The sequence below is a fragment of the Rhinatrema bivittatum genome, chromosome 13 (assembly GCF_901001135.1).
Source record: "Rhinatrema bivittatum chromosome 13, aRhiBiv1.1, whole genome shotgun sequence".
Classification (NCBI taxonomy): Eukaryota; Metazoa; Chordata; class Amphibia; order Gymnophiona; family Rhinatrematidae; genus Rhinatrema; species Rhinatrema bivittatum.
The window spans coordinates 60,974,360-60,990,368 of NC_042627.1; the positions used below are offsets into that span (position 1 = coordinate 60,974,360).

The 16,009-nt window shown below is 42.8% G+C and overlaps 1 protein-coding gene and 1 long non-coding RNA gene across 3 annotated transcripts in view; one reads left to right on the top strand and one right to left on the bottom strand.

Moving 5' to 3' along the window:
- The window catches only part of LOC115074760, a 52,070-nt gene extending 39,617 nt beyond the window's left edge, over positions 1–12,453 (top strand). The window contains exon 4 of the long non-coding RNA XR_003852334.1: positions 12,396–12,453. This is a non-coding gene — a long non-coding RNA (uncharacterized LOC115074760). The remainder of the gene's footprint in view (positions 1–12,395) is intronic.
- Positions 1–16,009, bottom strand: part of FSD2 (fibronectin type III and SPRY domain containing 2) — a 59,816-nt gene that overhangs the window by 30,215 nt on the left and 13,592 nt on the right. For both annotated transcript variants that reach the window (XM_029574521.1, XM_029574522.1), the window contains exon 4: positions 12,360–12,593. In XM_029574521.1, coding sequence (XP_029430381.1) covers positions 12,360–12,593 — 234 coding nt within the window. The remainder of the gene's footprint in view (positions 1–12,359; positions 12,594–16,009) is intronic.

The following is a 16,009-nucleotide window of genomic DNA, read 5'->3' on the forward strand; positions in this document are numbered from 1 at the left end:
GATTTTCAATTGGATTGAGGTTGAGACTCCGACCGGGCCTCTCCAGGACATATAACTTTTTGTTCATAGCCACTCCAGTATAGCTTTGGCTGTGGGCTTCAGGTTCTCATCATACTGAAAGGTGAACTTCCATCCTAGTTTCAGCTTTCTTGCAGAGGACAGCAGGGACTGTCCTCAAGGACTTTTAGGCAATTTCTCCATTCATTGTCCCTTCTACCCCGACAAATGTCCCAGTTCCTGACAATGAGAAACATCCGCATAACACATGATACTGCTGCAATCGTTCTTCTCAATAGGGATGATGTTCTCTGGGTGATGTGTTGTGTTAGGTTTGTGCCGTACATCATGTTTTGCATTAAAGCCAAAAATGTTCTACGGTAGTTTTGTTAAACCAGAAAACGTTTTGCCAAATGGCTACAATATTTCCAGAGTTTTCCTTTGCATACTTCAAACGAGATTCAAGATGGGCTTTTTTGAGTAATTGTTCCTTCTTGTCATCCTACTGCACAGGCTAGATATGTGGAGTGCTTGGGATATTTTGTCCATGCACATTTTGACCAATCTTGACCATGGAAGCCTATAGCTCTTCCAAAGTTACCATTGGTCTCTTGGTTGCTTCCTTAATCAGTCTCCTTGCTAGATCATCCAGTTTGGAGGAACAGCCTGATCTAGGCATGGTCTTGGTGGTGCCATAAACCTTGCACTTCTTAATAATCTTCTTGACCATGCTCTTGAGGAATATTCACTAGGGATGTGAATCGTTTTTTGACGATTTAAAATATCGTCCGATATATTTTAAATCGTCAAAAATCGTTAGGGCCACGATACAATACCAATTCCCCCGATTTATCGTCAAAAAAATCGTAAATCGGGGAAGGGGGAGGGCAGGAAAACCGGCACACTAAAACCCCCTAAAACCCACCCCCGACCCTTTAAATTAAATCCCCCACCCTCCCGAACCCCCCCAAATGCCTTAAATTACCTGGGGGTCCAGCGGCACACTAAAACACGGCACACTAAAACACAGCACGCTAAAACCCACCCCGACCCTTTAAATTAAATCCCCCACCCCAAATGCCTTAAATTACCTGGGGGTCCGTAGCCTTAAATTACCTCCGTAGCGGCGGTCCGTAGCTAAATCGGGGGAAGGGGGAGAGCAGGAAAAGCGGCACACTAAATCGTGTGGTCTTCAGCCGGCGCCATTTTGCAAAATGGCCGCCGCAAAATGGCGGCAGCCATAGACCAAAACGATTCGACGCAGGAGGTCGTTCCGGACCCCCGCTGGACTTTTGGCAAGTCTTGTGGGGGTCAGGAGGCCCCCCCAAGCTGGCCAAAAGTTCCTGGGGGTCCAGCGGACGTCCGGGAGCGATTTCCTGCCGCGAATCGTTTTCCGTACGGAAAATGGCGCCGGCAGGAGATCGACTGCAGGAGGTCGTTCAGCGGGGGTCGGACGCAGGAGGTCGTTCAGCGGGGGTCGGAACCCTCGCTGAACGACCTCCTGCAGTCGATCTCCTGCCGGCGCCATTTTCCATACGGAAAACGATTCGCGGCAGGAAATCGCTCCCGGACGCCCGCTGGACCCCCAGGAACTTTTGGGGTTCAGGAGGGTGGGGGATTTAATTTAAAGGGTCGGGGGTGGGTTTTAGGGGGTTTTAGTGTGCCGGCTCACGATTTTAACGATTTTCACGATACTTTACACACCCAAACAGCAACAATACGATTCTCTCCCCCTCCCAGCCGAAATCGATCGTTAAGACGATCGAGGACACGATTCACATCTCTAATATTCACAGACTTTGCAATTCTTTTATACCCATTCCTAGATCTGTGTTTTTCCACAACACTGTCCCAGCTTTCTTTTGACAGATCCTTGGTGCTCATGGTTGGGTCTTTACTTTGAAATGAACTAACCAACAACGAGAACCAACAGGAACTGTTTATATTGATTCACCTGATGATGGGATAAATTAATTTAACACGTGAGGCCAATTCACTTGGAGCCTGATTTTAAAAAGCATTTACACATGTAAAACTGGCTTTTACTTGAATAAATACACTTTACTTGAGTAAATGTGCTTTTGAAAATTACTACAATAAATGGCATTGAATTGCCCAGAGGATTTACTTACATAATGCACTTTACTTGAGTAAATGGCTTTTGAAAATTGCTACAATAGTATGTACGTATAGTATTTATGTGTGTAAATGCTTTTTAAAATCGGGCCCATGATGTTTGCTTTTGAAGGTGGCTGGTTACAAAATAAAGCTTAAGTATTTAGGGCTGCTACAGAAGTACAAGAGGCAGACACTTATCCAGCCAAACTATTCCATGTTTTTATTTCTATCATTTTCTAAGGAATTCTGGAATATATTTTTCATTTGGCAGTTATGGGGTAGGAAGTGTTGATATATGGAACACAATGTTTTAATGTATTTTACTTTCAGGCTACAAGGCAACACCAGCTGAACATTTTGGAAAGGGATATAAACTTTCTATAGCCACTGATTTCAGAAAAAGCAGGACTTGAATTGTGCTGTTCCCTCCCCAGTAGAATATGGCCTCCCCCACAATAGACAGAAACCCCTACGCCTGTCTCATATTCACAAGTGAGCTGGAATTACAGATGGTACAGATTGCAGCAAGCAGATGTGCACCACAGACAAAATCTGAAGGGAATGATCTACCTTACTTGTTAGTAGACTAGCAATTGATTCACAGTTAATATACAATAGTAAAAAAAATTAAGGAAAGAAATTTGATTTTATCGAGTGCAGCTGAGTTGGATGCAGTGAAGTTGAGTTTGTCAATATCCAAAGTTGAGATGAGTGACTCAGCTCCCATTCAAGCAGAATGCGACAAAAATGAGTCATTTTGCTCTTGCTCAGGCAGGATGAATAGCACAATGTGCATGTATTAAATATGAGAGAGTATTCTCTAGGTGCACAGATGCGTATTGCAGGCTGCAAACAGCCACTTTAAGGGTAGAAGGAAGAAGCTGTGGGCTTTGGCACATGAGTCATCAAAACTAATGATGAGACAAAATTAAAGAATCTGAATGATGAACAGTTTGAAGCAGGCACACAGTACTGTAATGAAATTAAAGTTTAATATGGATCAAGATCTAGCTAAAATATTAATTTAACCTTGTGTGAACTTTATGGTATATATTTTAGAAGTTCTCTGCGGTATATTACTTCTCAAATGCAATAAGTGCAAACTCTTTTCAAGTGTGATTATCATTTCTAGAGAGGCACTGAACAAATCTGTCCATCTCTTTAATGAATGGAGGCAGAGGAAGTTTACAAAAACAGTCTCTCTGCTCTGACGTCCATTGAGGAGTACAGAATCTATTCTCCAAAGCATTTATTAAGCACAAATGTTTAATTACAGAAAACAAATGAAACTCCTCTAGCTTCTGGAACAACACTCTGTTTTCTAACAATAAAAATCTGAAAAAAGAACTAAGTATTCTTCTCAGAATTGCCAAGTGCTGAAATTGGATTTGCTATATTCACTCAAATGTGCATTACTCCAGCTGTTCTGAAAATTGTTTTTCAATTTGTTCATTTGAGCTTCAGGTGAAGTAGTGTGGTTGCAAATATCTTTTTTAAATAAAGTGAAATTTCATACCCAAGGAAAAACTAGAATAATGCACTATAATAGCACCGAAGATTTCAGCTCCCACATAGATTTTAAAAGATGGAAATATTTATAAATATGCAAAGCTTTTCTACATCATCAGATGCCATATAAGTAAGCCCTTTTTCATATTACGAAGAACAATCTCTGTACTGCATGTGTGTGATTATAAAAGAAAGACAATGTTCTTCAACCTGCAGCATGATCTGTGCTAGCACTTCTTCCAGGTCTGCATACACACTCTTGCATATGATGCAATGATTCCTTATGGTTTCCATGGCGCATGGACTGATCTTGAGTATTTGCACTTCTTCCAGGTCTGCATACACACTCTTGCATATGATGCAATGATTCCTCATGGTTTCCATGGCGCATGGACTGATCTTGAGTATTTGCACTTCTTCCAGGTCTGCATACACACTCTTGCATATGATGCAATGATTCCTCATGGTTTCCATGGCGCATGGACTGATCTTGAGTATTTGCACTTCTTCCAGGTCTGCATACACACTCTTGCATATGATGCAATGATTCCTCATGGTTTCCATGGCGCATGGACTGATCTTGAGTATTTGCACTTCTTCCAGGTCTGCATACACACTCTTGCATATGATGCAATGATTCCTCATGGTTTCCATGGCGCATGGACTGATCTTGAGTATTTGCACTTCTTCCAGGTCTGCATACACACTCTTGCATATGATGCAATGATTCCTCATGGTTTCCATGGCGCATGGACTGAACTTGAGTATTTGCACTTCTTCCAGGTCTGCATACACACTCTTGCATATGATGCAATGATTCCTCATGGTTTCCATGGCGCATGGACTGATCTTGAGTATTTGCACTTCTTCCAGGTCTGCATACACACTCTTGCATATGATGCAATGATTCCTCATGGTTTCCATGGCGCATGGACTGATCTTGAGTATTTGCACTTCTTCCAGGTCTGCATACACACTCTTGCATATGATGCAATGATTCCTCATGGTTTCCATGGCGCATGGACTGATCTTGAGTATTTGCACTTCTTCCAGGTCTGCATTCACACTCTTGCATATGATGCAATGATTCCTCATGGTTTCCATGGCGCATGGACTGATCTTGAGTATTTGCACTTCTTCCAGGTCTGCATACACACTCTTGCATATGATGCAATGATTCCTTATGGTTTCCATGGCGCATGGACTGATCTTGAGTATTTGCACTTCTTCCAGGTCTGCATACACACTCTTGCATATGATGCAATGATTCCTTATGGTTTCCATGGCGCATGGACTGATCTTGAGTATTTGCACTTCTTCCAGGTCTGCATTCACACTCTTGCATATGATGCAATGATTCCTTATGGTTTCCATGGCGCATGGGCTGATCTTGAGAATTTGCACTTCTTCCAGGTCTGCATACACACTCTTGCATCTGATGCAATGATTCCTCATGGTTTCCATGGCGCATGGACTGATCTTGAGAATTTGCACTTCTTCCAGGTCTGCATTCACACTCTTGCATATGATGCAATGATTCCTCATGGTTTCCATGGCGCATGGACTGATCTTGAGTATTTGCACTTCTTCCAGGTCTGCATACACACTCTTGCATCTGATGCAATGATTCCTCATGGTTTCCATGGCGCATGGACTGATCTTGAGTATTTGCACTTCTTCCAGGTCTGCATTCACACTCTTGCATATGATGCAATGATTCCTCATGGTTTCCATGGCGCATGGACTGATCTTGAGAATTTGCACTTCTTCCAGGTCTGCATACACACTCTTGCATATAATGCAATGATTCCTCATGGTTTCCATGGCGCATGGACTGATCTTGTGTGCTTGCACTTCTTCCTGGTCTATGTATGCACGCTTGCATTAATGCAATGTTTCTTCATGGCTTCTATGGCAGATGGATGGATCTTGTGTGCGTGTTCATTATTCAGGCAATGATAGCTTTTGGTGTGAGCTGTCTCTTGGCCAATTTCTTCCCCTCCTCTCTCCATTCTGCTCCCCTCTAACTTGTCCCTCCCTCAGAGCCTCCAGTGCTGCCTTGTCCCTCTGTTCTCCAGCTTTTCAAATTTCTTTGCGCACCTCCATCCCAGACCTCATGGCATGTGGTACCACCCCACGTGGCTCTGGCAGTGGAAACAGCAGCTCTTTGGCCTGATGGCAGCTGGGATCAGGCAAGTGTTTGGTCCTCTGGGCTGCTGGAGAACCAGAAATCTTCTGCCTTCAGCACAGGCCTAGTATACTTCAGTAGAAATCCAAGCCTGCTCTCAGGCTTATGTGTACAGTCTTTACATACAGCACAATACACATCTCATTTGGATTTTAAAAAAACTACACATTTTTAGGTGATAATTTGTATTAACTTTTTTTCATCATCTGCATTAACTTATTTTGACATGTTTAAGGATTTTTTTACATAAACGTTTGCACCTGTGTGGAATGCACTGCCATTTTTAGTAGAGTGTTCATTTCAGTTCTTCTCTTTCTTGTCTGTGCTTTATTTCACATTTCTCTATCCCACTCCCTCGTCTAATAGCAAACACATATTCCTCAGACTGTCTACAAGTAATCCTAAAATTGATTAAAAGCCTCTTATTGCTAGAATGTCATTAAAAAATTATAAAGAAAGAAGTCTAGGTGGAGTTCCAGTTCAACCAAAGGTCTGTAATGCTGTCACATTCTCAAGTTTGATAGATGTTATGGAAAGCAGAGAACATTAGATGTTAAATATTGTGCTGAACAAAGATTTATTACCAAAGACATAGTTGATGGTTGATTTCTACTTCTGTTACAGCTATAATAGCACTGGGGACTCATTCTTCTCTTATTTGTATATGTGTATATCAGAGAATGTGGTTTTATTTAGCATATTTTGTATAGCACTTTCCAATACATGGGAAAACAAAAAAAGGAATTCTCCATTAGCATGGCAAGGGACATTACCTCTCCGTGCTCTTTTATATATTTACAGGGTCTCCCTTAGTTGGCTGTCTGACCCTGTCAGTGATGGCTGGTGAGTCAAAACATAAGTGGCACAACAAGTGCTATCAAAATGGCTCTCCCCTCTTCCACCACCACCCAGTACCTCTGTCTACCAGGGCCATCAGAAAAGGGGGGACAGGTTGGGTGCCTGGCTGGCAGGGATGGAAGTAACCTGCTCCCACACCTTTCTGTAATTGGGATAGGACTAATATGTCTTACCCCCCCAGCCACATCTTCAGTGGGGGCTACTCACGGTCCAGTGCATCACATTGTAAGAGGATCCCCCCTCCCCTCCTGGATCACCTAGGGCACCATCTAGATCAGCAAAAGTCCTACTCTCTACCCTTTCCCCTTAATTTCCTCTTGCTACCCTGGATCCTTCTACCTTCCCTCCATCATCCTTCTCTGCTTCCTTTTTGCATTACTCGTCTCTTGTTTTTGGTGGTGCAATTGTGTATATATAATTATATATATACATACATATATATAAGTTCCTTCATATATACTACAGCGTTCCTGAAAACTGTATTTAAAACCAAGAACCTCCAGCTACAAGTGAGGTCCTAGTGACTTGCTCTACCTATAAGAAGAGTACAGGAAGCCAGCAAGACATTTCAAGTTACGATGATTCCGAGTTTCAATTCTAAATTGACACCTATTATCCAACTGGAAACGCTTGTTTCAACTTTTAAGACACCTAAGTGTCTCCCAGCAGGCACATGTTGGTGTGCTGATGTCAGTAGGAAGAACATCAGGGACATCCTCTCCTCAAAACAATGTCAGTACAACATCTTCTAGGCATGCCCTGGCACTTTCTTCTTCAGACAAAAAAAAAGTAATGTTTTAAAATGTGTCGTAGCCTTTTTTTTACAGTACTATAAATTCTGGATGGTTTTGATGAAAATAGGGTACTGGGCTCTTGCGCTGGAACTAATCCCCCTATTTATAACATTGTTCTTATAGGAAAATTGATTTCAACTTACAATGTTTCGATATAAGACACGTTTTTCAGGAATCAATTGTGTCTTAAGTCTGTGTGCTTCATGTACTGATGCACTTTAAAGCTGGTAATATAAATAAGCAGACTGAGGGTCTATAACAATCAAACTTGTGCATGCTAAAAATTATTCAGCATATTAGTAAAAATGTAATGTGCATGCTAAAATGATAGTTAACTCACTGTGCAAAACATTTTAGCATATAGATACTATGTATTTTATTTTTTTTTATTTCTGTGGGTGACATACAAATAGGGGCAGATTTTAAAAGCCCTACGCACGCTGAGCCTATTTTGCATAGACCCGGCGAGGCGCGCAAGCCCCGAGACGCACGTATGTCCCGGGGCTTGAAAAAAGGGGTGGAGCTGCATCTAAGTGAAGTATCTAGCTAATTGTTTAGGGGTAGTAACCGCCGTCATAGCAAGCTACTCCCACGCATGTTTATCCAGCCTGTGCAACTCAGTCCTTGTTGGTTGTTGTCCGAATTTAAATCATCTTTTCATTATTCCCCCTGCCGTTGAAGCAGAGAACTGTGCTGGATATCATTGAAAGTGAAGTATCAGGCATATTTAGTTTGGGGTAGTAACCGCCGTATCAAGCAAGCTACTCCCCTGCTTTTTTGTGGATGCAAATCCTTTTTTTTCACACTTCGACTACTACTTCTTAACACTTCTATAGCGCTACTCACCATACACAGGCTGTACAAAAAAAATATGAGACACTTCCTGATCAGTATAGTTTACAATCTAATCAAGACAAACATACAGGGCAAAAAAGGCTGTGGGAAATTCATTTAAGACCATGTTTAAAAATTTAATGCGGCTGTAATTGGGACGATCAGGGGTTAAGATTTAAAAGCTGCCTAAAAAAGTTGGGATTTTACATGGGACTGAAATAAGGCAAGAGAAGGAGCATGATGTACCAGCTCAGAAAGTCTATTCCAAGTATATGGTGCAGCCAGGTAGAAAGCACAATCAGGAATTGGTGGTGGAGGAGAAGGGCAGAGATAGGAGTGACTTGCCTGATGAGCAGATTTCACAAGGAGGGATGTAGAGAGAGATAAGAGAGGATAAGTAGTGAGGAGCTGCAGAGTGAAGTCACTTGTAGGTAAGAGGAGCTTGAACCGTATGTGGAAAAGGATAGGGAGCCAATGTAGTGACTTTGGCGAAAGATAAGTCATGTAGATGAATTTTGGATAGATTACAGTTGAGAGAATTGGCTCAATGGGAGACCTGAGAGAAGCAGGCTACAATAGTCTAAGTGGGCGATGATGAGAAAGTAGCTAAGCGTTCTGGTAATGTGTTCAGAAAGGCACATTTTAGCAATGTTTGGGATGTGTATGGAGAAGGAAAGAAGAGTTGAAGAAGATACCAAAGTTATGGGATGAAGGGACGAGGAGGATTACAGTGTTATACACTGAAACAGAGAAAGAAGAAAGTGAGCTGGGTGGGTGGGGGAGATAAAGAGCTCTGTCTTGGCTATGTTGAGTTTAAGGTGGTAGTGGTGGAACATCCAGGTAGTAATGTCAGACAAGCAGGCTGAGATCTGGGATTGGATTCCTGAGGAAATTTTGGTCTAGAGAGGTAAATCTGGGTATCATCAGCTTAAAGATGGTATTTAAAGTCATGAGAGGAAATCAGAGCACCAAGGAAATTAGCATACAGAGAGAAGAGGGCCCAATACAGAACTCTGAAGCACACCAATTGATAGTGGAATGGAAGCAGAGGAGGATCCACCAGAGGAAGCACTAAAAGTTTTATGAGAGAGGTAAGAGGGGAACCAAGAAGAATAAGAATCTGGATAAGACTAGAGTATCAAGGAGTGGGTCGTGATCAATAGTGTCAAATGCAGCAAATAGGTCAAGGAGGATAAGGACTGAGTAAAGGTCTTGGAAAGGGGGGAGGTTTAAGCCTTTGGTTTTAGCCATAAACAGGTCATTGGAGTGGGGGGAGAGGGAGGTAGAGGTGACCTGGTTAAGAACACAATACTAATTTTGTGAATCTTGTATAAAAACAATCAGCCATAGTCTGGGCAGAGTGTGAAGGAGGGAGGTGAAGGAAATTTGAGGAGGGAAGCTGGGTAAGCGGGTAGGAGAGTTGTGGATAGAGGGCACTGGATGGTTGGAAAGAAAGAGGGTGCTTGGCAAGTGCGTGGGGAGTGGGGGAGGATTATGGTCAAGTAGGGGGTGGAAAGAGAAGAACATGAACACTGCGAAAAGAGGTCAAAGAGACTGGGTTGATGCTGCTGTGCTGAGCAGGGAGTTGAGGAGAAAGCTAGGGTGGGGATGCTGGACATTGAGGACACAGGCAAAACAGAGGGGAGATGCAGGACCCCTACCATCTCCACACACCACGACAGCAGCATCCTTTCAACGTCTACCTCTCTCCACCACAGCAGCTTTTCTCTCAACCCTCATCCCTCTCTCTTACTGTGGGCTGGCTCCCTCTGAGGGACTGCCTCTTTTTAACAGGCCACCCCGTGCAGATGTGGTCCACCACGGGGAGAGTGCAAGAGGCCCCCATGCTAGAAGACCACTGGCAGGGGAGGTATACAACACCGACACTCTTTCCTTTGGATGCTGCTCTCCTGTCCCTCCCTCCCTGTTGCTCTTGAGCTGGTACAAGCCCACTGAGAAATTTCCTTTGTATCACTGGCCTGCACCAGAAGTCTCCTCTTTGCCCCATGATGGAAGGGAGAAAATGAGAACTGGGAGTTGCACCATTAAGAGGAGTCACACTAGGGATCTATAGGAGCCATCACTGGTCTGTGAGCTTTACCCTGAAGAGTACTGCACTAAAATATTGCCACAAAAGCATGTACTTGTAGTAGCATCATGTTAACCCAAAAAAAAAATCATAGCATACATATCTCCTGCCTCTTGAAATCCCCTGTGCTCATGGCCCAAAGTGAAAGGTCTGATTACTAGAGATGTGAATCGGAACTGAAATCGGATCCGATTCTGGTTCCGATTCACATCTCTACTGATTACTATGAGGGATTTCCTCTCCCCTCAAACCTTCCATGACAATTAACACCTCTCCTCCCCTGTCGAGCACCATTACTCCAACCCCACCCAAATAGCAATCAGGCACGCATCCCTTCTCCCACCCCTCTGGACAGAGGGCTTCCAGTTCCAAAGAGCCCCTAATCTTCACAGGCAGGAGGAGGAACATGAGAATCCCGCCTGCCTGCACTGCTGCAGCTGCAGAATAACGCCGCCGGGTACCACATTACCTATCAGGTGGCAGGAGTGAAAATGGAGGAGTGTTTCATGTTGGAGATGGGAAAGTTGGATGGAGCTCGGGGGGGGGGGGGGGGGGGGGGGGGGGGGGGGTTGTGTGATCTCCCTTGGGGAGTCTGATGAATATCATAGTGGGCGAGTGCTGTTGCTTGGTGGGGGATGAGGGACAAATTGTCCCTGGTGGGGCAGGAGTGTTCAGGAGGAGAGTAAATCCCCCTTTCACTTCAGGCTGGTTAGTACTGGGGCTGGGGGAGAGGGGAGGGATTTGCAGAGGGAGCTTAGATAGCTTTAGGCTTTAATGCGTAGGTGTTAAATTTCTAACATTAATAAGCGTGGAGGAAAGCATACCATGCTATTTTTCATGCAGCCTCATTTGCATACAATGTCCCTTCATTTACATGCATGTGCACACTAATTTTAATGTTTATACACTAATATCTTCTGACCCTGACGCATGATTATCCATTCCTGTATAGCATGCTCAGCTTATTACATAGGTCCCAGAATGAATCTTAATGGGAATATGCATTCCTTACAGAGCTGTAACGGTCTTAGCTGATGAGGAACATCAAATCCTTATTGCTGCTTTTATGTACTGCATTTGAGTAATAGTCAACTCAACATCATGCCAGGGCCGGCATGTCCCAATAGGCGAACTAGGTGGTTGCCTAGGGTGCCAGCCATTAGGGGGGCGGAAAAGAGCAGCCCATCCCACTCGTGGCCACGAGCAGAGCCTATCCCTCTTGCAGCCGAGAGAAGCAGAGTCTCGGCAGGCCATGAGCGGTGCCTTTTTGTGTGTGTGTGTGTGTGTGTGTGTGTGTGAGAGAGAGTGAGTGTGAGAGGGATCGTGTGTATATGAGAGAGCAATGGTGTTAGATAGAGGGAAGGAGCCTGTGTAAGGGTGTTTCTTTGAATGAGATAAGGAACCTAAGTGTGTGTGTAAGAGAGGGTGCCTGTCTGAGTGAATGAGGGGGGAGGGGGGGCGGGTGCAAGGCAGAAGGTTCTCCTAGGGCACCTAATACTCTTGCACTGGCCCTGATCACACCAACAGTAAAGTCCAGGAGTCAAGTCCAATAGAAAAGCAGAACAAGCAGAAACACAACAGGGAAATTAGATCATACAATAACAGTTGTAATTGAGTGTTTTCAGGTAAAGGTCCAATGTTGTGGAATGAATTACCTCAGGAGCTCTGTGCTATGTCAGATTATAAACTTTATCCAAAAAAAACTTAAGGCACATTTGTTTAGGCTGGCTTTCGTTAACATCTCTTGGATTTTATGATCTGCTCATATTTGATTGCAAATGTTTGTTTCTTTGTTCGTTTTTATTTGTTGATTTGTACTGTTTGCTTTCCTGAAGTTTATGTATCCCATGTGCTCTGCTTAGAATTGGCAGAATATAAACATTTTTTAAATAAATAAAATGCATTTAGCAACTTTCAGATGAATATGATCCCTGCGCATCTCACTATTTTACAATTTAAGTCATTTTTTTACCTTCATAAACTCAGCTTTCTCTTTGTTCTTGCTCAGCTCCTGAATGGTTTCCAGCAGCTCTTTGGAGGTGTCAAGATTCTTCCCACAAGCTACCAGTTGGCCATACAAGGTTTCCAATTTCTCTTTCTTTTCTTCTCCAAGAGCTTGCAAAGTTTCTTCATACTTTTGAGCAACGGCCTGCATGACTTCATTGTAGTGGTGCTCAGAGTTCTGCTCTCGTCTTACAAAATGTTCCTGCAAAACATTTGTTTGTAGCATGGTAAAATCAGAAGGTGACTTATTTAAAAAAATAAAAAAACAACAAAAATACTCAAATCAATCTGAAATACTTAATCAGGCCACAGATGTTGGCCAAGAAAATGTGATAGCAATTTTAACACTAAAACAACTACAAATTCCAGCCTTTTTACACTAAAAGGTCAATTTTAAGACCCATGCGCGGGCGTCCATGTACGCGCAGTTCCCGCCAATAAAGGAGCAGACTGGGAGGGAACTTCCTAAACCCCCTACCTAATCTGCCTCCCTTTTCTCCTATCTGCCCCAAAACCCTGCTTACTAACCTTTATTTATTTATTTTTTAAACTTACCCGCTCTCCCGTGCAGAAGCAGGTTGCATGGGCCAGTGGGATCCCAGTGCACGCTTCATCAGGTCAGTGCCTAATGACGCTGTCCTGGCCTGCCCCTTTTTCCTCAAGCCATTCTTCGGCATCTACCGGGAGATATGCGCGTGGCTGCGGGCATCTGAAAATCCCCATCACGTGCGCACGGTCCAGCCACGCGCATATCTCCCGGTTTTCACGTGCGCTGGGTTATACACTTATTAAACTCTGTGCGTGTGGATTGTAACTAATAGCTTCATATTTGGGGCTGAAACATCGCATAGCTCATTGAGCAACTAAGACATTGTCATGCCCCCTGACGTCTAACCATCGATCCCATATTAAATGAAGTGTTTCTCATATTTTTATAACATTTTTTAAGAGGCACTTAAAACTGTATGTTAAAGATTGGAATTACCTTTCTGATGATGATTCTAAAATCTGGATGTTGGTTGCAGAAAGGCAATAAACATCAAGGTGAACAGAAATGTCGGCCATTTTGATTCGGGAAGTCTTGGATGATATCGGATGCTGCTGAACCAGGCAAAATCACAGTAGCGATGAGAAGGAGCCCCGGAAGGAGGAAGTTTTACTTCCAAAACAAGGTCTGTATAGGGGTGTTCTAGGCATTTCAGTATGGTCAGCGTGTGGCATCAACATCCAGATTCGAGAATCGACATCAAAAAGCTAAGTCAAATTATTAACATACAGTTTTAAGTGCATATTAAAAAAATTATTAAAATATGAGAATCACTTAATTTAATATGGGGCCGATGATTAGATGTTAGAGAGCATAGCAATTTCTTAGTTGCTGAATGAGCTATGAGATGTATCAGCCCCAAATATGAAGGTCCTTCAATAGCTATTAGTTATAATCCACATGCACAGAGTTTAATAAGTGTATATTTAATTTAAAGGAAGTGGAATTTGTAGTTGTTTTAGTGTTATCTGTTTTCCACCATTGGATCGCATGGAGTTCAGCATTTTTGCAAATAGTAATTTGAATGCAGTTTTTCTGCTCAGTAACCTGTATAGGAATGGATACGTTTATCCATCATAGCTCATGTGGGTGTGAGATACTGTGTAACAAGGACTATTCTAAAATAGCTTGGGGGTGGTCAATGGTCAGTTACTTCATAAGACCACTGCTGTTGTCAGTAACTTACCCGGGAAGATGGCCATTTCAGTTCTCCAGGTCACTCAACCTGAAAACTCTCACAAGGAATATTTAGTTCTTCCCCATCTAAAAAAAACTAGATCCACCCTGCTGTCTCAACTTGACATTTGACACTCAAAGTTTATTAGTGACCATGTCTCCCTTGCTGCTTGCGTAAAGCACTGAGGTTTTCTTTCCATGTTTTCCTAGACAGCCAGACCTCAAGAAATAACTTTGGATCCAAGATGCTTGCAGTTGAATAGTGCTAATGAAGAGATGGAGGGAAATACCTGGGATTTGTTGCTAACAATTTGGGCATGAATTGGATAGCACACGTGTGCCTGTGAATGGACATGAAATAAAAATACAGATTTATGCAGAGAATAAGTAGAGGCGTAGGGGCAAATCGCTAATTGTTAAACATATCCCTGTGGGACCGTAAACATGATTTTGATTACACTCCACTTCACTGGTGAAGTCATTTTCCTAAAAGCCAATTTAATTCAATATATTTTAGTACAATCTAAAATTGCTCAGTTAGGAAATTAATTTACAGTTTTTGTTCACGTGTTTTGCTGGGATTTCAACTGGCAGCCTTTGGATTTGACAGAAGTGATTCTAACACTGAGCTTTTTTTCATGGAAAGTTGAAGCCCCCTAGCTTAACCCAGACCCCAAGTAGTGTCCTGTCCCCAGAGTCATCGAGTGGCAAATTGTTAAACTCTTCCTCCCCCAGACTCTGCAGGCTCTTGGTCTCAGTCAAAAGACCAAGAAGAGACTGTCCTCAGCTCATGACTCATATTACACTTGATCTTAGCCAAGGGACGGAAAAGCATGTTGGCAAAATGCAACATTTAAATCAGGCCTGGCTGTTGGTGCTTAAGTTATTTATTTTTCTGTTACTTATTGAAAATAGAAATAATGGTACAATTGTGATCAATATCACAGTGGCCGTTGCATTTGCAATTACAAAATATTAAGTTGCATAACTGCTATACATAGAAGGTTACATATTACATATAACACTTGCATGATGTAAATGGAAATAATTATTATAGAAATGCTCATATCACAACTTCCTCCTCCTCAGGGCTACTGATGATTGTAAAGCTATGGAGCAAGATCTGAATCATCTTGTGATACTGCAGGTCTAGTTCAGATGAATCACTTCACTTACAGAGAATAGGATGACTCAGTTCAAGTGCAGTAGTTGAGTCTTGAGCTGTGAACAGTCCCTTCTTGGCCTTTTAACTTAGATTGAGATCCTGTGTTACCTGGGAATATGGGAGTGGGGGTTAACCTTGCCATTCTGGCCAACTGGCAATAGCAAATCTGACCACAAGGCAAAAATAAACATCTATAGGCCGATGCTATACCATGCGCCGGCCACAACTCATGGCTCAACACGCGATTGGATGGGCGTTTCAGAATCGTGTCCATAACCCCTGATGCAAAACGGGGATTAGCAGGTCCAAAATGTGCGTCCAATTGAGCGCAGAGGTAATAGCGCTCATCACATGTAAATTCATGTTGATGAGGCTATTACCTATTTCCCCCCGATACGAAAAAAAAATGTGCGCCCAACACGCACATTTTAACCGCAAAACTTAACACCTGCCTGGAGCAGGTGTTAATTCTTGAGGAGCCCAAAAAAATTACAGACAAACAGAAAATACTGCTTTTCAGTTCCTTTTTTCATTGCGATATTAAGTCAGAGGAACTGAAATAAGAGAATTAAAAAAAAAAAAAAGTGTACCACGATCAGGTTAGGAAAAGGGAAGCTCAATTAACGAACATTTCCTATCCACGATCAGGTTAGGAAATGGGACGCTCAATTAACGAGCATTTCCTATCCACGATCAGGTTAGGAAAAGGGACGCTCAATTAACGAGCATT